Source organism: Carcharodon carcharias, chromosome 5, assembly GCF_017639515.1.
Source record: "Carcharodon carcharias isolate sCarCar2 chromosome 5, sCarCar2.pri, whole genome shotgun sequence".
NCBI lineage: Eukaryota > Metazoa > Chordata > Chondrichthyes > Lamniformes > Lamnidae > Carcharodon > Carcharodon carcharias.
Genome location: NC_054471.1, coordinates 170,732,821 through 170,756,633, shown reverse-complemented (window position 1 = coordinate 170,756,633; position 23,813 = coordinate 170,732,821). Strand labels below are relative to the sequence as shown.

At 38.6% G+C, this 23,813-nt stretch overlaps 1 protein-coding gene across 5 annotated transcripts in view; it reads left to right on the top strand.

Moving 5' to 3' along the window:
- Nucleotides 1–23,813, top strand: part of adam17b (ADAM metallopeptidase domain 17b) — a 109,394-nt gene that overhangs the window by 40,811 nt on the left and 44,770 nt on the right. For 4 of the 5 annotated variants that reach the window (XR_005943033.1, XR_005943034.1, XM_041188018.1 and 1 more), the window contains exons 8-15: nt 7,156–7,266; nt 8,174–8,330; nt 8,772–8,860; nt 12,125–12,274; nt 15,698–15,897; nt 16,513–16,616; nt 17,827–17,961; nt 20,396–20,523. Coding sequence is in view for 3 of the 5 variants with exons in the window: in XM_041188018.1 (XP_041043952.1) it covers nt 7,156–7,266; nt 8,174–8,330; nt 8,772–8,860; nt 12,125–12,274; nt 15,698–15,897; nt 16,513–16,616; nt 17,827–17,961; nt 20,396–20,523 (1,074 nt within the window). In the remaining 2 variants the exon portion in view is untranslated. The remainder of the gene's footprint in view (nt 1–7,155; nt 7,267–8,173; nt 8,331–8,771; nt 8,861–12,124; nt 12,275–15,697; nt 15,898–16,512; nt 16,617–17,826; nt 17,962–20,395; nt 20,524–23,813) is intronic. The other variant, XM_041188017.1, reaches the window with a different exon arrangement.

Here is a 23,813-nt window from a genome sequence, read left to right as displayed (position 1 = left end):
GACTTGCTGAGTAATTTTCTATCTTTATATTTTACTTTCCAGAATCTGCAGTATGTTGCTTTTGTAATTGAGGACAAAGGGTCAGTTGTATGAAGATACCTCAGATTAAAGTGAATGAGCAGGGGTAATTCATTGCAGCCGTACAGAATGTCATTTATGAGTTGAGTAAGAGCCATTTTGGTGTGATTGGAGGGACCAGAACAGAAAAGGAGGGATTCAACAGTGTGAAGACACAAGTGTGGATCTGTGACATCGGGGCTAGTTTGTGTGTGAGGGAGGGTGGATTTTTAACCACCAAAACAGGTGGGTTTGGGATAAGTGGGATGTAAAAATTAAGAAAACTGAAACCGAACTCCAACCCACCCACTTTTGGCTTTAACGGGTGGGATGGAGTGGTGGTGAGGGGCAACCGACCCACTCATAGGAGGCAAGTTGGTATTTAAATATTGTAATGAGTCTGTAACTCAAAATGAATCACCACTTTAGACCACCCCCTCCACCTCCCTCCCCATTGGGGTCTTCATGTTCAAGGACTATGAATTAAAAAAGGAAGATTGGAATTGGGTGATAGTTAACAAGACTAGAGGGATCAAGAGTGAGTTATTTGAAGTAGGATACCACAACAGATTTGAAAGGGAGGAAGGATGACAGATATTAAAGAGATGGGATTGATTCACATTGCCATGAATAAGAAAATGTTTTTGTATTTGAGTAGTTCAAGTCTTTGCATCACTGTACCATTTCAAGTAAGTTCTCTTCAAAATGTTGTGTTATACTATGGTATACCTGTTTTCCTGTGAAAGGAGATGGGACAGGTTAAGTTAATTCTTCTCGGTGCATCCAACCCATAAATGTCTAAAACAAAAACAGAATTACCTGGAAAAACTCAGCAGGTCTGGCAGCATCGGCGGAGAAGAAAAGAGTTGACGTTTCGAGTCCTCATGACCCTTCAACAGAACTAAATGTCTAATGTTAGCTTGGGTATGTACAATCAATATGCACATGCTACCAAGTGTTTGTTCAGGTGCTTGGCTGCATTGGGTCAATTAACCAGCTCCCACCTCAATAAAGATGGTTGTAAGGGTTCAATATTTTCAGCTGCTGAAAATTCCCTGCACCATGGGCAAATGTGGGTCTTATGAATATCCGTACAGACATGAAAGGTGCTATGTAAGTACAGGTTTGTTCTTTTCTGTTTTTAATTGCCATGGAGCCATTGTCAGGAGGATGGGTTGGAGGGAAGTGAGTGGACATGATAAATTCTCGTAGGAGATAGTTGTATGGGATTTTTATAAATGCGGGCAATATAGATGTGCTCCACAAATTAAATGACCTGTGAATCTTGGCTCAGTTAGAAGTTTGCTGATTCAAGCCCTACTGTAGGAACTTCAGCTTGACCTTTCAGAATGTTAAACTGAGGCTCTGTGTTTGCACAAAAGATCGCATGACACTATTTGAAGAAGAGCAGTGATCATCACCTGATGTCCTGGCTAACATTTTTCCTTCAAACTATATTGCTAAAATATATTTGGTAATTTATTTAATTGCTGTATGTAGGACTTGCTATACCCAGATTGTCCTATTTCCCAACATCACAACAGATTTCAGAAATACTTCATTGGCTGTGAACCACTTTGAGATGCCGTGAGGCTGTGAAAAATGCTCTTGATGTCCAAGTCCATTTGTTTTCTAATTGTAAGCATTATTGACTCATGGAAATGTCAGTTCTGAAAATTCCTGTTAAATTAGACCTCCTGCTGCAGTAAAGTGAATACTGCTACTTACTGCTAACCAAATTTGCTAAGTCTGTTTCAGGAAGCTAATCCAGATAGCTCCATTTGGTTAATAAAAAAAAAATTGCAGTCATGCCAAGGACTCAATTAATAAATCCTTTTGAATGTGGAGGCTCAATTTTATTATTGATGCATTTGCTCAATTACAAAAATAGATTTGTTAAGACTTAAGCAAATTACATTTTTAAATTAAATGCATTTTTCCTTGGACAGATTACAATGAATGGAAAACACTGAAAAGCATTTGTGGGAGACGTACAATAGTATGTACAGTTGGCTTGCCTCAAACAATGGTTCTCAAATTGGGGTCTGTGGACCCCTGGAGATCCATAGATATGTTTTGGGGGAATCTGGAATCTCTTTAGCAGGTGAGATTAGAAAAGCACAAGGAGGGAAAAGAGAAGAAAAATGTCAAAAAATGTCCCTTTGTATTAATTAACAGTAGTTACTATTAGCCCCACACGTATGATAGGCTGGCAAGACGTCCACCATCAAAGCTCCTGAGTACTCCCCTTTCTTTGTTGTGATCAGAATCTTGGCTGCCATGGCTTTCAACAATGACTTTCTTATTTGCTTTTGTGAGGATGGGGTGGGGGAGGGGGAAGGAATGGCATGCATTCAATTTGGGCTCATGTTGTGAACTGGTGTCATTATAGTGTTGCCTGACCTGCATTTCCAGCATTTTCTGATTGTATTTATCTATTTTGTGGAAAAGCTGTCAGATTGACTTACTGAAATCTCCCACCATGTTCCAATAATATATATGCCGTGTGTGAATAAGTAATAGAAACTAGCCTGGGTTTGCACAGGTCTGTAAAGTATTCCTGAGACTATCACGTTCAAGTGAATATTCCATAGTAGAACTGCAAGGAAGGAAACTTGTCCATTGATGGAAATTATTTTGTAAGATATTAAGTGTAAATATCTAAATATGGGGAAGTTGCTGTTAATACACATATGGCCAATAGCTATTTGTACTGGATGTGATCTGAGAACTAATTGGGTGTGTAATTCAGCAACAGGCAATCTTTTAACCACATTAAAAGCAGTTCAGTTTGCATGGGCTAGAATGTTAATAGAGTCACACTTATGCTTTATTTCTAGCTTGTCTGATTTGTCTTCTTATTATCTACATTAGTGAAATGGCCCTCAAGTTGCTACTTAAGTAATTACCTGTTTTCTTAAAAACATTATTAAAGCACTATATATTAAGCACTTTTGTATTATGGATATTATATAATTTAGATTATATCATTACTACTCATCATTACTACTCCACATGAAAAGTGGTCCTACAACCAAAAAGGTGGTCTAGAATTACAACAGATTTTGAAACAGCTAGTTGATGTAACAAATCTTATTGTACACAGGTTTCTTTTGAGTGGCTTTTATGTAGAATGCCATAAAGAAAAACTTGGTTTGGTTGTTCACAAGGTAGTTCTATGGACTTGGAATTCCCAAGTCGCTGTTTAAATACGTAGAGGACGAGGTGAACTAATAGAAGTAACCATTTGTATAGTCACATAAAATAAATAGCTTGGATTTGGGCTTGTTGATAGCATTTGGGCACTTTGAGGTATAGTGTTATGGCATAGCAGGTGGTAAATGCTGAGCTGCTCAGATCGCAGAGGGAAAATTGAAACAGCTGTCACAACTGTTTTTGCCATTTGTATTTTTATTTTGAGAAGCATGCCTTCAATTCATTAGTAATAAGTCCGCCGAGTCTGAGGTTTTTGTTTACTAAACTAAATTAAACATTTATTAATAAAAGAAATGATTTTAAGCACGTACATAGGTCTACAAATTACTACTATGATAACTCATAGCTCTCCTAATTAATCTAACTCCCAGTTACACCTCCGTTAAGGCAGCAGTAAAACAACATAGATTTCAACAGACCCAGGCAAAGCGCACAATACCCTGGATAGTGATATTTAAAATGAATTCTCTTCGCTTTGCTTCCTGGAGACAGCAGTTTGGTACATAGAGGCTGGAGGCTTTTCACACTTGTTGGATCTTAGAATGCCTTCTTCCTTACACATAACCTCATCTCCTTTATATACGTTTCTCCCTTTTTAATGTAAATTCCATTGTTCCAAAATGTCTTTGCAACTTTACTTTTTCCATAATATAAATCTTTCATAGCACTCATATTATCAGTAATCTTTGGGAAAAATAAACACTGTTTGGCTTAGCCTCTGTGGCTAGGTGTAACACCTTATTTCTTTGAAATTCATGACTCTGGTTTATCGAAAAATGCAAATGTTCTTCACACCTCACATTCTAAAACTTCAGCCATGTTTACATATTTAGCATTTCAAACCTAGTTTCCCTTCTGATACATTAAAGCATCCAGACCAGCTGGCTGTAATTCAATTAAAACCCACATACACACACACCAAAACTCAGAGAAACTAATCCAAACCCCACTATTAACCTACCTTTCCAATAAATTACAATAATATTATGAAAATTATTATATTTTCATGACAATAGGCATTGGGAAGACAGAAGTCATTGTCTGACCCCACTGCAAACACCCTTTTGCCACCAATTCTAACCCCTTCCCCAACCATTGCCTCAAGCTGAACCAGACTTTTTATAATCTTCATAACCTATTAAATCTAAATTCCCCCATCTCCATCCTACTTCACTCTATCTGTTGCTGAACTACACATCCATACATTTGTCACCTTCAGAAACAACTATTCCAATGATCTCTTAGCCAGCCTCCTGTCCTCAACACAAGGCAAGTTTCAACTAATTTAATCAACTAATTTGCTGCCGACATCCTATCCTATGCTAAGTCCTGTTTACTTATCACTTTAGCCCTTGCTGGCCTACATTGGTCCTCATTGTCCAAACACATTAGATTTAAAATTCATATCCTTGTTTTTAAATCCTTTCATAGAGTAGGGAGCTGCAATACTATTACATCCCCATCTCAGTCTATCAGCCCCTTGAACTCTGTTCTTCTGCCACCTTTTTAACACTTTTCTGGTTATGAGGCACTGAGGCATACAGGGCTTTCACAGCACACAGTTCATTATCACGATTTGGAAACATCTCAGAGACTTGGTGCTTTCATGCTTGTTATGCACCAGGCTCATTAAGGGTCCAGTTCCTCATACAAGCATTGGGAAGACCACCTTCAGCACTTGCCACAAACTCTGCACCTTTGCCACTGACTATTCCACTTATGGATCTTTGTCTGAGGCTGAACCAGATTTCCTGTTAGATCAGCATTCTGTTGGAACCTGAGCTGTGCTTGAGACCTCTTATCTTCTCCTGCCCAAAACATCTACTTCCACCTCCTGCATTGCCTACATTACAATCCATTTTCCAGTTCTGCCCATTCACTTAATCTAATCTTTGTAATTTTATGTTTCTGTTTATACTGCTTACAGTGCAACCTATCTTCATCATTGGCAAATTTGGATATCTGTCTTTCCATTCCATCTTCTAAGTTGCCAATAAATACAGTGAATAGTTGAGGCCCCAACAAAGATTCCTGTGGGACTCCACTAGTCACATTATTCCAGAGTACCTGCACACTATCTGTACTCACTATCTCCTGCCACTCAGCTACTTTCCTAATAGGCCAATAATTTGCCTTAATTTTCATGAGCTACAACTTTAGTTAGCAGTCTCTTATGAAGGAGGTGAGAGTGACTGCCCTCGAATTAAGGCTGCATTTGACCAAGTGTGGCATCAAGGAGCCCTAGAAAAGCTGGAGTCAATGAGAATCAGGGGGAAAACTCTCCACTGGTTTGAGTCATACCTAGCACAAAGGAAGATGGTTGTTGTTGTTGGAAGTCCGTCATCTCCGCTCCAGGACATCACTGCAGAAGTTCCTCAGGGTAGTGTCCTCGGCCCAATCATCTTCAGCTGCTTCATCAATGACCTTCCTTCCATCATAAGGTCAGAAGAGGGGATTTTCGCTGATGATTTGCACAATGTTCAGCACCATTCGTGACTCCTTGGATACTGAAGTATTCCATGTCCAAATGCAGCAAGACCTGGACAGCATCCAGGCTTGGGCTGACAAGTGGCAAGTAACATTAGCGCCAGAGAAGTGTCAGGCAATGACCATCTCCAACAAGAGAGAATCTAACCATCGCCCCTTGACGTTCAATGGCATTACCATCACTGATATCCTGGGGGGGCTTACCATTGACCAAAAACTGAACTGGACTAGCCATATAAATACTGTGGCTACAAGAGCAGGTCAGAGGCCAGTAATCCTGTGACGAGTAACTACTTCCTGACTCCCCAAAACCTGTCCACCATCTACAAGGCATAAGTCAGGATTGTGATGGAATACTCCCACTTGCCTGGATGACTGCAGCACCCACAACACTCAAGAAGCTCTACACCGTCCAGGACAAAGCAGCCTGCTTGATTCACCCTCAACTCCGCATGCACCACCAAAATTGCAAAACAGCTTCAAGACTGATTAAGCATGCCTTTAATCGTAACTGGTGCTTTATACTCTGACACCTGACCTGATGATGCTCCCAGTGAACCCTGTGTAGAACACAGGAAGTTTTGAAAATTTCATTATACTTCAGTGACCTCTTGTCACAGTATGAAGTTCTCAGGATTTGCTGTAGATGGCTGAACAGCAGCAGGACTGTTATGCACAGGATTGCATTGCTCATTCCTTAACTTTTACAATCCGTTATCTATTTCAGTTGAAGGACTAACTCCTTCCCCAGGGTGATGTTGATGTCAGACCCGGGATTACTTTGGGTATTGGTTTTGGGTGTTGATCATGCATCCTGCTCTCTTCTTTCTCTCTTGCTGCTTCTCACATCCTCCTATTTTAGTTCTGTTGTGGAATGTGTTGGAGGCGAATGTTAAATTTGTCTTTTGTTACTCTACATTTCATACGTAGATTTGCCCACCCTTTGGCTTTTTCCGTGCTGACCTACATTTGCTCCTGTTTTCTTAATGCTTTGAATTCTGAATTCCTATCCTCATGTTTAACATTCTTGACTTGCTTTGCTCCTCTCCATCTCTGTAATCTTCTCCAGACCTGTGACTCCAGTCTTCTGACTGGAGCCTGCTGTGCATCTCCTCCTCTTTCCCTGTGCCCCTCCCCCCAGCCCCTTCACCCACTATTAGTGGCCATGCCTTCACCTTCCTAGGCTCCACACTTTGAAATTTCAATCTAAATTTCTGTGTGTTGCCATCTCCCTCACTTCCTCCTTTTAACAGCATCTTTCCAATTCACCTCTGACCAACCTTTTGGTAATCCCTCCCTCCTAGATTCCTTTCTTTGGGTTGGGTATCCTTCTATATTACAGGTGTTATTTTAAATGCCAGTAGTTAATATTAATACATCTATTTAACATTACAGATCATCGTTAATAAAGAACCGACAAAGGTGACCACAGGACAGAAACATTACAATATGGCTGGAAGCTATCCAGATAACAAAGATGCTTGGGATGTAAAACCTCTGCTAGAGGTAAAGAACAGCTGAAGAGAGAATATTTTAGTTAAATAATACACTTAAGGAACTACTTTTGCTACACTGAAGCTGTCATACAAGTCTGAAAGAGCTGCCACTTCTGAATTATAGCAGATGCACTCTTTAAGTTAACATATTTGAAGATTTCCTAAATTTTAATAGAAGCAAATTACAAGATTTTAACTGTAAAAATGCAATATTACGTAATTTTTGGAACCTAATGTGCACTGTTTAAAAATAAGGGGACACCCATTTAAGGCAGAGATGAGAATTTTTTTCCTTCAGAGGGTCATGAGTCTTTGGAATTCTCTTCGTCAAAAGGCAGTGGAAGCAGAGTCCTTGAATATTTTTTAAGACAGAGGTAGTTAGATTCTTTATAAACAAGAGGGTGAAAGGTTATCGGGGGTAGGCAAGAGGTTACATTCAGATCAGCCATGATCTTATTGAATGGCAGAGCAGGCACGAAGGGCCTAATAGCCTACTCCTGCTCCAATTTGTATGTTCGTACTAAGGGACTGCTGTACTGATGAAAATCAGTACGAAATGAAATAGTGGAGACGCACTTCCAAATCTGAACTGTATTGAGGTCCAATTGTGCTATCTCCAATTGAGAAGGTGCAGAATTATTCTAGCATGGATAATTGGCAGTGCATCCTGGTAAAGATGACTTACATTTATGTCAAATGCCCATCCATTCTGTAGGAAGGAAGGCCATGCGAATGGAACGTTTTTCAGGAAAAGTTTGATAACCCTACTGTACAGAACTTACAGAAGAAACATCCAATTTTCTTATGCTTGTACGTTTGTCTTGAGTTAACTAACTCAAAAAGTAAGAATTTATTTTCTATCTGTTAGCTTTGAATTATCTGTTTTTCTGAAGAATCAATGTTTTTTCACTGTTCAGCAATTCAGCGCTGATATAGCCAAAAGTGCTTCTGAAGTTTGCCTTGCACATCTGTTTACGTACCAAGATTTTGAACATGGAACACTTGGGCTAGCTTATGTTGGATCTCCAAAAGCACGTGCATTAGGTGGCATTTGCCCTACACGTAAGTCCAAATGTAAATGAAATTTTAATTTTTAAAATTTGCTTCAGTGGTGAAGAAATAGTGGATAAAATGCATTGTGTCATTTTAAGTTGATTATATTGGAACAAAATTGTTGAAGTCAAGTTAGCATAAAGATGATAGGATACTGTGGGACTAATTTTACACATGCATGCTACAGGTAGAGAGACTCATTGCTAGTTGCACATATTGGGAGTACATGGGCACAATACCTGCGATTTTTGCGTTGATAATTTTCATAAATGAGAAATGTGCCTACAATTTCCTGATGTGTGTGGTTGGGCAACGTTTCTCCTAGCAATAAATAAAAGTGTGTGATGTGAAAATGACGTACCTTGTAATCATACTGAGACTAGAGCAATGAGAATATTTTGGCTTCATCTTTTTGGAAAAGTGTATCAATAGCTGTATCATATAGCAATGTTTTTTTACCAGCCTATGACCACCCCAACATGCAGAAGCCAGTTTACCTAAACACTGGATTAACTAGCACTAAGAACTACGGGAAAACAATCCTCACCAAGGTAAATTATACATTACTTTTTAAGGCTTCAATTTGCCTTAATTTTCTTCCTAAATTTTGATTTAGTCAAGCAATTCTTTTAATATTTGGAACAAAAACGAAAGTACCTGGAAAAACTCAGCAGGTCTAACAGCATCTGTGGAGAGGAATACAGCTGACGTTTTGAGTCCGTATGACTCTTCATCAGCACTAAGGAAATAGAGATATGAGGTGAAATATAAGCTGGTAGAGTGGGCTGGGGAAGGTGGAGCTGGATAGGGGGCCAGTGATAGGTGGAGGCAAAGAAGAGATTGCCAAAGATGTCATAAACGCAAGGGCAAAGGGGTGTTGACGGTGGTGATATTATCTAAGGAATGTGCTAATGGGGACATTAAGGGTAGCAAGCAGGACAAGCTTAGTGGCAGATGGCCCTAGTGGGGATGGGGTGGGGGGTAGGGATCGAAATGGGCTAAAAGGTGGAGATGAAACAATAGATCGAAATAAATTTAAAAATAGATGGGAAATGAAAAATATATATTTTTTTTTAAATTATAAATTATTGGAAAAAGGGGGATGGGAAAGGGTTGGGAATGTTTGGGCCCTTGGATGGTGAGGAGGAAGTAAAGGAGCAGGTGTTGCACCTTCTGCGGTTGCATGGGAAGGTGCTGTGGGAGGGGGTTGAGGTGTAGGGGGTGATGGAGGAGTGGACCAGGGTGTCCCGGAGGGAATGATCCTTGCGGAAAGCCGCCAGGGGGAGTGAAGGGAAGATGTGTTTGGTGGTGGCATCATGCTGGAGTTGGCGGAAATAGTGGAGGATGATCCTTTGAACGCGGAGGCTGGTGGGGTGTTAAGTAAGCACAAGGGGGACCCTATCATGGTTCTGGGAGGGAGAGGAAGGTGTGAGGGCGGATGCGCGGGAGATGGGCTGGACACGGTTGAGGGCCCTGTCAACCACCGTGGGTGGAAAGCCTCAGTTAAGGAAGAAGGAAGACATGTCAGAGGAACTGTTTTGGAAAGTGGCATCATCAAAACAGATGCGACGGAGGCAAAGGAACTGAGGGAGTGGGGTGGAGTCCTTACAGGAAGCAGGGTGTGAGGAGCTGTAGTCGAGGTAGCTGTGAGTGTCGGTAGGCTTGTAATGAATATTGGTGGACAGTTGATTACCAGAAATTGAGACTGAGGGGTCAAGGAAGGGAAGGGACGTGTCAATGATGGACCATGTGAAAATGATGGAGGGGTGGAAATTGGAAGCAAAATTAATAAATTTTTCCAGATCCAGACGAGACCATGAAGTGGCACCTAAGCAGTCATCAATGTACCAGAGAAAGGGTTGTGGGAGGGGGCCTGAGTAGGACTGGAACAAGGAATGTTTCACATACCCCATAAAGAGACAGGCATAACTGGAGCCCATGCGGGTACCCATAGCTACACCTTTTATTTGGAGAAAGTGAGAGGAGTTGAAGGAGAAATTGTTCAGTGTGAGAACAAGTTCAGCCAGACCGAGGAGAGTAGTGGTGGATGTGGATTGTTCGGGCCTCTGTTCAAGGAAGTAGCGGAGAGCCCTCAGACTTGGAACTTGTACCATTTGTTGAGGATACTTGTTCCACGTTATGTTAATATGCTAACCTGGTCCTGATGGTACACCATATTACTGTTTTGTAATTTTTTTTAGCTTTGCCAACTGCTGATATTTCAAAAATAATATAATTTTGTTTAAGCTGAGAGTTCCAATCTCAACAAAGCTCATTCAAACTGAGTGGTGCTATATAGCTGTACCAGGACCTGCATTACTAAATGTCAGCTCATGGGTGAATATTGCATTACAGTTAGTCTCCTGTTGTTCTTTCTTCCCTGAACCAACCTTTCCCTCCCCATCCACAATCACTCTGTGCACTTAAATGTCATTCTGAGCTAGGGATGACTGTTTGGTTGTTGTTATTGAATTTGACTGGGGAAGGAAGGGATGAGACAGGAAAGAAAACTGGATGCAAATCGTCATTTTTTTCCTAACTCTTTCCATTTCTTTTCCCTTCGTTGCATGCTCTTGATTTCTTTCTCCATTTAAAGAAACAGACAGTCCACAGCTTGATTCTGTTCTATGAGAAAATTTGTAACAGCATGGCATGGCATTGAAAATTTGTAAAATGTTAAAATTCCTATGGAACTTAGCTGATGATTTAAAATTTGAACCAAAGTGTGGCTATGGTTATATAAAAAAATTGCAATTAATTGCAAACCATTCATGTTTAGCAGTGGTATACTGTGAAATATATTGAGCTGGATTTTCTAAATGTGATCCATTGTTCTATGAACACAAGATGAGAAGTAACAAGTATATTTGGGAAGATGGCAGTGTAGTGGTAATGTCATTAGGCTAGTAATCCAGAGGCCCAGGCTAATGGCCTGGGGCCATGGATTCAAATCCCACCATGGCAGCTAGTGGAACTTAAATACAATGAATTAATAAATTTAATAATAAAAGTCTGGAATTGAAAGCTGTTTCACTGATGTCCTTTTAGGAAGGAAATCTGCTGTCCTTACCTGGTCTGGCCCATATGTGACTCCAGACCCACAGCAGTGTGGCTGACTCTTCACTGTCCCCTGCAATGGCCCAGCAAGTAACTCAGTTGTATCAAACAGCTAACACTGTGAGTGTACCTGCACGAAATTGACTGCCATCTTCTTGAGGGCATTTAGTGATGGGCAACAAATGTTGGCCTTTCCAGTGATGCCCATGTCCCATGAAAAGGATATCTTCTATCAAAAGCCCTCCTCTTGCTTTTTTCCCTTTCCTCCCATGTAACTTTATCTTTTTGGACTCAATCTCTGGATTTCGAAGTTTGTCCCTCAACTGTGCAAAAGGTATGAAATGACTTGTGATGGGAAGGGGAATGAAGTAACAGTTTCAGTTCTTTTGTACCATGCTAGGATTTTCATGCATCTTTTCCCCCTTCATTTTGTCCCCTTGTCTAAAAAAAAAATTTGAATTGAAAACAAATCTGTGGTTCAGTGCATTCCTGTATGCTTTAACATTTTTTTTAGAAACATACAGAAATTAAATGCTTAATTTTAAGCCTGTAATCATTCAATACTCCGGATCTGTTTGGAACATGTTCCACTTTTTTGAAAAGGGGCCTGGAAAATTTACACATTGTGTTTGTCTTTCATGGCTTTATTAATCTCTTTTTAAAAAAAAAACTACTCGATGGCAGACTGCCTGTCTTGAATTTTTAAGTCACAAGTGGTTGTTTATCTAAAGAATTTTCTTGATTTAATTACAAAACAGGAAGCAGATCTTGTCACTACTCATGAATTAGGCCATAACTTTGGAGCGGAGCATGATCCAGATACCAGTGAATGTGCCCCTACTGATGATGGTGGTGGGAAATACGTCATGTATCCCATTGCAGTGAGTGGTGACCAGGATAATAACAAGGTACAGTAGAAGTTAGCTTTTATTGTAGGTCAGTTACAACAGTATTTATATCGTCAACCTGTACTTTCCAAGGAATGCAAAACCGTAAGCCGGGTAAGAGTTGGTTGGCTAGCCAACATCTATTTAGTGCTGACCAACCTTTTCTAAATGCAGATCAATGCAATCAAGCTGTAAACCTCTTGTTGAATAAAAGAAAACTATTAAAAATGAAGAAGTGGGTTGGCACATTATTGTTTCACCTCTGGGTTCTCAATTTTAATCCAGTCCAGAGTGGTGATCTTAAATTTTTTTCTTGTCGCTCACTGTAAAAACACCTTGTGAAATGAGTTTGAGCAACCTTGTTGCCAGCTCTTTGTGATTGGGCTCCATAGCACAAAGCTTGCTGTTTTTCAGCAGTCATTGGCATTAAATTGGAAGGTCATGAAGCTGGTTGCTGAGGGCAATGGGAAAGTTCAGTGATGAAGTGAGTAGCTTTTTCTACAGTTGCATTTTAAAAAATTTTATTCAAGAAACATCCACAGCCTTAAAGCTGAATTGCAGGGTGCTTTTTTGATGCAAGTAACTGCAATTCAACCTTTGGGCTGCAGGTGCATTTCTTGAATAAAATACCATTGAAAAAAATTATGCATTTGTTGTGGGGATAAAAACAGAGGAAAATTTACTCGGCACCTAAATCAGCTATATGTGACTAGGGAAGCTTTGATATGAATGCCTGGAAAGGAGATGCTCAAACCTCTCAGCACTTCTGAAGGGGAAAATTGGCTTGGGTTTCTACTTTTGCTTGCTCTATGCCAAGTTCTCAAAATGTGGGCATGTCAATATTTGATAGGGGATGGGCACAGGCTTAGCTATGATACTGGTCAGTGTTCAATCAGCTGCTGAGGCTCACTGTTTCACTGGCTCACATGTGAATCAAGGCTGACACCAATAAAACCAGAGCCCAGTTTAAGAATCAACATGTTCAGGAAGTTAGAGGTAATAATTGTTGACCAAAAAACAAATATAAAATTTCTGGAAAAAATAAATTATCTATTGGGTAAAAGCACTGTCCAGTAATGCGTTAAGTCATATAAACATGATGGTCCCATGTTTGATATCTGGCCTATCCTCCTGGTAAATGTATATGATCAAATTCAGCTTGGCTGTGAAGGTCCTCAATAGATAATAACCTGCTGCACCTTTCCACCTTCACTCATGCATGAAGGATATGATCCTTTCAATGAAGCACTGGGAGTTGCTTGTGAGGGTTCAGCTCTTGGCTGTTTCCATCCACTGATCCAAAATAAAAGTTGTGCATTGAATGAAGTTTAAATCCTGCCAAGTTTAAGAAGTAACTCCTTTAATCAGTTGTGTTTACATTTGTAGTGAATACATCAGATATTAGTGTAAAGCAAAAAATGTTAAGTTCAACAATAATTTACATAAATATACAGTGAGATTGAATTCAAGTCAGCATAATGCTCATTCATAAATTTGACCCCCCTGTCATTCTGTATGTCAAGACTTTATCTGTAAATTCTATTCAGTGTGTATTTACTGTGTTGATGTACTATTTGGGTTTTTCAAGCATCAGTATGTTGTACCATAAGCATCAGTGACATTACAACATTTTATTCTATTCAGTTTTCTTCATTGGAATTTCTCCATTTGATGTAATATACATGAGCAGTTTAACAAAGGTTTTACTGGTGTTTAAACCTTAAATATTAGTTCTTTCAAGGAGTAAGATGTGCTGTGGATAAAGGATGTACTGTACTTAGAATTCCAGAAGGCATTTGATTAAGTGCCACATCAAAGGTTATTGCAGAAAAAAGCTCATGGTGTAGGGCGTAACATATTGGCATGCGTAGAAGATTGGCTAGCAATCAGAAAGCAAAGTGTTAGCATAAATGGGCCTTTTTCTGGTTGGCAGGATGTGATGAGTGGTGTGCCACAGGGATCAGTGCTGGGGCTTCATCTTTTTACAAATTATATAAGTGACTTGGATGAAGGGACCGAAGGAATGGTTGCTAAATTTGTTGAAGACACAAACATATGTATGAAAGTCAATTGTGAAGAGGACCTAAGGAGGCTACAAAGTGACATAGGTTAAGTGAGTGGATAAATATCTGGCAAATGGAATATAATGTGGACAAGTGTGAAATCATTCATTTTGGCAGGAAGAATAAAAAAAAAAGCTTATTATCTAAATGGTGAGAGATTGCAGAGCTCTGAGATTCTGAGAGATCTGGGTGTCCTTAAGCATGAATCACAAAAGGTTAGTATGCAGGTACAGCAAGTAATTAGGAAACTAATAGAATGTAATCATTTATTATGAGGGGAATTGATTACAAAAGTAGGGAGGTTATGATTCAGTTGTGCAGGACATTGGCGAGACCACACCCTAAGTATTGTGTACAGAACTGGTCTCCTTATTTAAAGAAAGATGTTAATGCGTTAGAAGCAGTTCAGAGAACGTTTACTAGACTAATACCAGGAATGGGCAGATTGTCTTACGAGGAAAGGCTGGACAGGTTAGATGTGTATCCACTGGAATTTAGAAGAGTAAGAGGTGACTTAATTGATACCTTTAAGATCCTGAGGGATCATGGCAGGGTGGATGTGAAGAGGATGTTTCCTCTTGTGGGAGAATCTAGAACTAGGGGTCACTGTTTAAAAATAAGGGATCGCCCATTTAAGATGGAGATGAGGAGAAATTTTTTTCTGAGGGTTCAGAGTCTTTGGAACTATCTTCCTGAAAAGACAGTGTAAGCAGAGTCTTTGAATATTTTTAAGGCAGGGCTAGATAGATTCTTGATGATTAAGGGTGTGAAAGGTTATTGGGGGTAGGTTGAAATTTGGGGTTGAGATTACATTCAGATTAGCCATGATCTTATTGAATGGTGGAGCAGGCTCGAGGGGCCAAGTGGCCTACTCCTGCTCCTAATTCATACGCTGGTGTGAAAACTTGTAGGTATGAAGTATAGGAATCTGAGTTTGATTTGTTTATATTGATTAACAAGAACACTATAAAGAAGCTTGAGAAAAGAACAATTGCTTATGTTGTAATTCAGTTTAATTTATCATACAGTAGCATGCAATAGAAACAAACATAACATGGCTATGTTTATTATAGCTCTGTAGCAAATACAGTGCTTGGCTAAGTATTTAACTCTGGTAGATGCATTTTACTTCTCACTTGCAGAGATTTGGTGGGGCGTCCACCAACCTCTTGATCCATGATAAATGTATTGGATGTTTTTCCTCTCTGAATCCTGCATATTTACTCCTATCTCATCAACACTCAAAAATGCATGTGAACTGAAAGTTGTATAAGTATGAAAATGATCATCATTGAAATAAGCACTATTGCCTTTATTCATATTTTAAAATGTTTAATGGATTCCCAAATTGGAACTCATAAAAAGTGTATGATTTCTCCAGCTGTTCTCCAACTGCAGCAAACGATCGATTTATCAGACACTAATTACCAAAGCATCCAAGTGCTTTCAAGAAAGGAACAACAAAGTATGTGGGAATTCACGTGTGGATGAAGGAGAGGAGTGTGATCCTGGACTTCTACATCTAACTGAGGACAAATGTTGTACTCAACAATGTCGACTCAAAAAAGACAAAAAATGCAGGTAAAGAATTAGAGACCATCAAATCATTCTGTTCTAAAGCACTGCTCAAATTCATTAACAATATGCATTAAAATCTTCATTTAAATGAAGTATTGCTTGATTTTGGAAGGACAGATAATACTTAATTCTTTGACCGGAAATTGAATTGGATCTGTTGATTTGCACGCTTGAGTTAAATCGAACCTTAATCAACTGGACTCTTGGGCAAGACAGATGAGTGTTTAACATAGAAGTCTCTTTGTAAACATATTGAAAATAAGCATGCAATTTAACCCTTTAAGTACTTGAATGTTCTATCAGGCTTTCAAATGAAGATCCATATGTTCCTATTGCCATTCCTTGTAAGATTTTGAATTCTAGGTATTGTGGATATAATTAGATGTCCTTGGGATAGTCCTGAGCAATCAGTACCATTTTAAACTAAAAATGCTCAAGCATGTCAATAGTGCAAAATGGGAAATCTGCATTATAAAATTGACAAAATACAAAAAAATTATCCATTTAAACTCATTTTTGACATTTTAGGAAGGATTATCTTACAATTCAGTCATTTTTGAAATTTCTAAGTGATTAGAATTGTTTGGAGGTAATTGCTTTTAATAATTATTCCCAAAGTGATAAGAACAGCCCATGCTGCAAGGATTGTCAATTTGAAAAAGCTGGAAAGAAGTGTCAGGAAGCAATCAACGCAACATGCAAAGGAGAATCCACTTGTACAGGTGAGTGGGAGCAGAAACCTGTGTATAAGTGAAATTTAAAGGGATTGTCGCAATAGGGTGATAATAATTATGCAAAATTTAGTAGAGCTTCATAAGCCATCTCAACCCATTTGCAGTTCTACCAAGGTTACAAGGATGGTAGAAATGAGGGCAAAGGAATGCAGCTGTGAATGTGCAGGCAAGCACTGAACAGTCCTGCACTTGAAGTGAAGTTGGTGCTTGCAATGAATACTGGCCTCTTGTGCTATTTCATAACATCACTTTCATAGATCAACATGCCTGTAAGGCGTTTTTGCCAAGGTTCAGACCACAGCTGTTTGCTGACACACCAGGTGACAACAATGTGCAGCTTGATCCTTGCAGCACTGCAGACCCTGAGAAAACCATTGTTCTGTGAACTGCAGAAATGGATGTGCCTGATCATGCAACTCTGGTTCTTGATCACCCTAGCTTAACTTATTTCATGTAGCGCTACTGAAAGAATGACTTGTTAGTCAGCTATTCACATAACTGTGCTGTTATTTTAAGTTGATTTGAGAACAACAATCTCTACCAGCACTAATCATCTTCCGAAGCAAGAAAAGCTCACCTCACTCTGCAGATGCAGGTGTGCCTGGCAAGCCTTTCTATATCATCCTCCTTTTCCAAAGATGTCGTTCAATGGGATTCTCATTGGTGCAAGGAATAATGCAGGAGGAAAAAGAAATTCCAACAATTGCACAAAGATTCATGAAAACTCTTCACTAAAAAAATAGTTAAAATGATTAAAATATCCTTTCCTTTGTATTACTGTGATTCTCCCAGGATACTTATTGCTACTTAACAAACCTGGAAATGACCTACATGAGAGGAAATGAATGGAGGATGGCTATTTCCCAAATTAATGTTAAAATGAAGCACATACTGCTTGAGGTGGGCACTTCTATGGTTGCTGGTCCTGCCCATTTGAACATGTGTCAGGAGACAAACCTGGCACATTTCTGGAAGGGACTACCATCTGTTTACTGATACTAACCACTGGATTGCCATCCAAAAATTGAGAGTTAATGTCAGGAGAATCTTGACTTTGTCCAAAATAATTTTAGGTTGTTGATCAGAAAAGAGATGAATTATTGCACACAAGCTGCTAATGATTGAATTAGTGTTCTCAGCTACAACAGCTGGATTGTATTCTCACAATTAGATTTCAAACTTAATCTTCTATTGACAGGGACTGACCAGTTTTGTCCTGCTCCTGGTAATGCTGCAGATGATACCATCTGTGTGGACATGGGAAAGTGTTCAAATGGGGAATGCATTCCTTTCTGTGAGGCAGAGAAAGGTCTCAAATCATGTGCTTGTAATGGTGAGTGAAAAACTTTATATTATAGAGATTTCTTTGGATTCTCATAATGTATAAAGGACTTTTTAAAACAAAATTGCTGGTATACTTAGATTATACATAGATGTGTTTAGTTATAGTATATGAGGCAAGAATTGAATCTACTACAATTTAAACAATTTGTTTTAAGGTTTATTTTACTTTATTCCCTGGTCACCACTTGTCATTCCCAATGACAACAGGGACTTTATCTGTTCAATTCCTCAACTAGTGTGGCTGTAGGAAATGCGAAACCTATGGCTAGTTTCTCCCCGTGCAGGAGTGTATGACCTCCACTCTGGACACGCCCCTCTCCATGTAAACATTATAGAATTGAAGATGTTAATATTACCTCTCACTCTGGGACATAGAGCAACCTCATGGCATATTTACATTACTTTTAATGAACTCAAAAGAAGGGTAATCTGAAGACGTATTTAGGATATTTTTTCCTTTCCAATAAAAATTATTTAAAGTCATGACAAAGTGTGTTTGCATGACAAACTCTTTAAAAACCTGCAACTCTAACAGCCAAGCAAATGAAATTCTTTATTTACTAGTTAATATTTGGGACATTTGGAAAGCAATGTGGTGGGCATTCATGCATATTCAGCATGCAATGTGCTCCCCTTAGTGCACACTTTCTTACATTCATCTATGCACCAGAAGAGGAAGGAGAAAGAAATTCTTTTGCTTGTTCTTGGGATGTGAATGGTGTAGGCAATGTCAATGTATTACCCATGCATAGTTAACTCGAAGGTGCTGTTGCCTTGAACCCCTGCAGTTATTGTGGTTAGGCAGGAAATTCTGAAATAATGCCCTAGCAACAATGAAGGAACAATAATTGATGTCCAAGTCAGTGGGTGACATGGAGGTGATGGAGTTTTGTGGCATTATGGCTACGTTATTCAGGTCTGTTATATTTTTCTGTGTTTAGTGTCAATAATAAGTGTGGTATCCATTGTACTTTTTTTTATCAGTATTGTCTGGTCATTTAACAAAAACACATTCTTTGAGCTGAATAGTGATGCAGTACGTTAATTAGCAATAACAAGATGAATTGATCCATATCCAGGCTGTTGCTGTCCTTTTAGTAATCATGCATACACATGAGCTAACTAAAGAATCAGTTTTGGAATTCCAAATCAAATGAAATGTATGGTCAGGAGGGAGGCAAAGAGAAATAGAGGCTGTGCATATGTTTGCTAGTTTAGGCTGAGTTAGCTTTAAACTGGCCGTGTTGAAGTAGGTGAAATAGCTGCACCACATCTGGAATATATGAGCAGGATGGACTGTTTGCCCTTCTGGTTAAGGAGAACGTGACGCATACTGGGAAAAATGAGAAATATATTTAATTTGCTAATGTGTCTTAAGGACTATGTAAAACATGTTTATTTTAAAAAGCATGTTCTAACTGCACAGCAATATTGTTCAGTTATTACTGACTATCTATCAATATATACAAAACATTTGTGTTGAACAAACTGTGAAAATCAAGTTCTAAAAATGGCTTTTAACATGACATATTCCAGCTTTCAAACTATGCATGCAGACTAAAACATTGAGCTGCACTACAATATCACTGATTCTCAAATTACTATCAGAGAGGGTCCTCTTTGTTTAAATACACTGACCCATACAGCTCAGAGATGTTTCAAGTTTGATTCTTTTTTGTGTTGAGTAAGCATGTCTCAGCTAGGATAGTTCCATTTAGTCACTCAGAAATTCCTGTTTGCATAGGTACAGGTGTTGGATTGGGCTTTGCTGTGATGTATTGAATACAAATTTTCAAAGTCATCAGCATGCAATGGATTTAAGCTGAGGCAGACAAATTGTTCACACTGACAAAGAGTTCAATCGCTATGGATCTTAATACAAATAACTATTAGGTATAAATAGCAAATTTAAGGCAGTTGTATATTGGACACAAGTCAATAGCCATGTGGAATGAATAATCAAAAGCTGCTTTGGAAGAAAATAGTATAAATGGGTTCAACTGATAACTGGGTATATTTGTGGAGAATGGAGGATTGAGGGATATGGTATATTGGAAACATCAGGTTGAGAGAATTCCAGTGGAGGCAGGATTGTTGGCCAGTTGATGTTGACCTGTTTGTAAAATTTCCCACCTTCCTCAGAATGGCAAGGTAGTGGAGTGTTGCTGCTTTTCATGGAACTGAACCCTAAATCAGTCGCTACCTAAGAAGGAAGGGTAAGGGGATAATGAGGGAAGTTTAGAGGAGTTTGGTGGATTCTTGAATTAACACTTATAATGTCTGCTGAATAACCCAATTTAATTTTCACATGTGCATCTTCTACATTGATTACATACATTCTCATCTGGCTGTTTATGGTATTATTATACATTTTGAATCGATGCATGTTCCAATGGTATTTTAAATGATTTTTTTATATTTAGAGACGGATGATTCCTGTAAAGTTTGCTGCAGAGATAAGGGAATTTGCAGTCCATATATAGATAAAAACAAACAATTTTTGTACCTGCGCAAAGGGAAACCCTGCACTGTTGGATTCTGTGATGGGCATGTAAGTAGGAACTATTATTACTGAGTGATTCTGTATACTGTGTATTCATGGTTTAAATGGTTTTGGAATAATTTTATTGAATAAGAACACTTTTACTAGAAAAAGTTTACTTGCCTTTTGTTAATTTTTTGTATCTTTTCAAACCTTCACTCATTTTTACTGTTATATCTTAAATCAATCTTATGGATGAGTTACACATTCCTGAAACCTTACCAGTGTCTCTCGTTGCCTTAATATCTGAGTAAACTGTTGGTGCCATGCCTTGGTAAACGAACTGCAAACCATGTATTGTAATTGTTTTTAGATATTGGACTATTTTATGGTTTCATCTATCTCCACTTAAGCCTTTGAATGCAGCAGAGCACCTGAGCAAACCTTGCTTAAAGTTTAAAAAAATAAACTAATAATGAACAAGTGACTAGTCTAACAATGATAAAATAGTTCTATATTCGTAATAAGGGTCTTTATTCTAACTCACTGCATAAGCCAAGTAATAAAACTAATTTTAAAAGATAAATTACACTTTTGTAAATAAATCTTTAATACATGGTACTTCTCTTTCAGGATTATCAATCTGTCTCTTCAGACATTTTCAAACAAATTCAGGCATGGTTCAAGTGACATTTTAAAATTATCTGTTCTCAAGGATATTTTCCAACTGCCTGCTGATGACCAGAAACTTGTTTTTTAAAAAAAAAATGTGCTGAGTTAGTTGATCTCCAAAGAAACTTCTCAATGTTCTCAGGGCATCCTGGATTTTGAGTAGATAATCCCTCAAATTCAGAAAGGAACTGTCAGTCAGACATGAACTGAACCAATCATGAAATCTCTTATACATTCGAAGCTTGTGAAAATTTTCTCAATCCTGTCAGTCAGTAGACCATAAGAACAAACCTTGGTAATGTACAGGAGGGCTTGATTCAAGACCCTGGCTCTGGTTGGTTGTTAAACACCCGCACTGACTTTTGTTTTTGAAGAACCAACCTCTAAATCAAATCCTCAAAGGCTACAACACTTTTCTAATACTCTTGCTTGGTGTGGGGTTATGTTTAATTTTGATCTCTCAATTGCTCTTTCCCATTTTTTACTCTTATTTTCTGGAACTGCAGCATTCTCAGTATGGAAATTGAAAGAGATTTTTCCCAAACTTCTCTCTCTTTTGTCACTTATTGGTTCTATCTTGTAGCAGTATTAAACCAGCTGCAATTTTCTCATGTGTCTTGCTCTCTGGTTTTCAGCTGTTAAACTGCAAACAAAAGTGGATTTTTATGTTCTTTACTTTGGGATGTGGGTAACATTAGCAAGCCATTACTTATTACCCATTCTTAAAGACAAATCAACTGCATGTTATGGAAAAGTAGACCAGATAGAGTAGGAATGGCATGTTTGATCCCTGAAGGACCTTAATGAACCAGTTGCGTTTCTATAACAGTCTGGTAACTTTAATTTTTTTGGTACTAGTCCAAGTTCAATTTTGTAACTTGCTGTGATGAGATTTGAACTCATCTTTGGGTTTCTAAAGCAGTACAGTAACTACCAGGCTACCATAACCATTATGGAGTTTTCTTTTGATATTGCAATTAATCTATTTTAAACTGCAATTTTATCTACATTAAATTTATTTTGCAAAAACAAACTTGAAGTTTCCTTTCTTTGTGAAGTTCCTGGTTCTTGCTGTAAATTTAAATGGTGTCTTAATCTGACACTGCAATTGGAGCTTATGCTCTCTACAGATGTCTCTTTATGGAACACAGAAAAATAACTTTTACTTCGCATAATGTTTGCAATGACCATATGTACTATTTTTAATGTATAGCAGAATAAGATTTTTGTGAAATGGTATTTGCTGTGAAGAGGAACAAAATTCTTCACTTTCACCACGAGATCGAGGGTATTTCTGGACAAAGGATAAACTGTTTTTTCTTGTGGTAGCATTAAATAGTAATTTCCTTCTCCCATTGGTTAAGGAAAAGGATCATACATGCCAATTTTAATACCCACATGGCACTGTTGAACTCCATGATCAGAGGGCTCTGAGTAAGGGAAGCAAAAGTTGCCCAAGCTTTCTGCTTTGGATCAACGTCAGGCAGCCCTTTCAGTATATGCATGTGGATGTCTGATTGGGACAGGATAGGCCTGGATTCTGATTACTGTGGTTAAATAGCTTGTTGCCACTTGCTGTCTATGATTAAAAATGGCAATTTGGGAAAGGAACTGAATCTGTGAACCCATACAAGTAGTTTTCCAAAATAGCAAACTGTTTGTTATGCTTGTAGCAATGCCTGCCATTTCTGTAGTAATTAAATTACTGCCATGCAAATTAGATGTGGCCTATAAGAGGTTTTACTTTAAAGCCAATAGCTCCATATAGAGATAAGCTTGATATATTTTTGGCCGAATGCTCAGTTACACTTCAGTCTTCATTTTTTAATTGAGCAGTGTAATTTCTCTCGCAAAAAATTGACAACTTTGTAAAATATTTAAGCCATCCTACCCATTTCAAAATGCTTAATTATTTCCCTAATGATCAAAACACAAACAACTCAGTTATGACGAATCCCTTTCCTCATTCTTCATGACAATTTTAATTTGATCACTTGCCATTTTTTTCCCCAATCAAAGCAATATTCTCTTGGCATTCACCCTATCCAAGCCCTTTGTAATTTTAAAAAATGACTATCAATTTTTCACATAAGTACAGGGAAGTAGGAGCAGGAGTAGGCCATTCAGTCCCTCGAGCCTGCTCTGCCATCCATTAAGATTATGGCTGATCTGATTGTGGCCTGAACTCCACTTTCCTTCCTTCCCCTATACATTTTTGACCCCCTTGTCAATCAAGAATCTATGAAACTCATCTTCAACAACATTCAATGGCCCTGCCTCCACCGCTCTCTGGGGAAGAGTTCCACAGACTCATTAGCCTCTTGAGAAAAAAATTTCTCCTCATCTCTGTCTCAAATGGGAGACCCCTTATTTTCAAATGTGTCCCCTAGTTCTAGTCTCTCCCATAAGGGGAAACATCCTTTCAGCATCCACCCTGTCAAGTCCCCTCTGGATCTTGTATGTTTCAGTAAGATCACCTCTCATTTTCTAAACTCCAATAGACATAGGCCCAACCTTTCCTCATAGGATAACCTCCTCATCCCAGAATCTGTTGAGTGAACCTTCTCTGAACTGCTTCTAATACAATTATGTCATTCCTTAAATAAGGTGACCAAAACTGTACACAGTACTCCAATGTGGTCTCACCAATACCCTTTGCAATTGTAACAAATCATCTCTACTTTTAT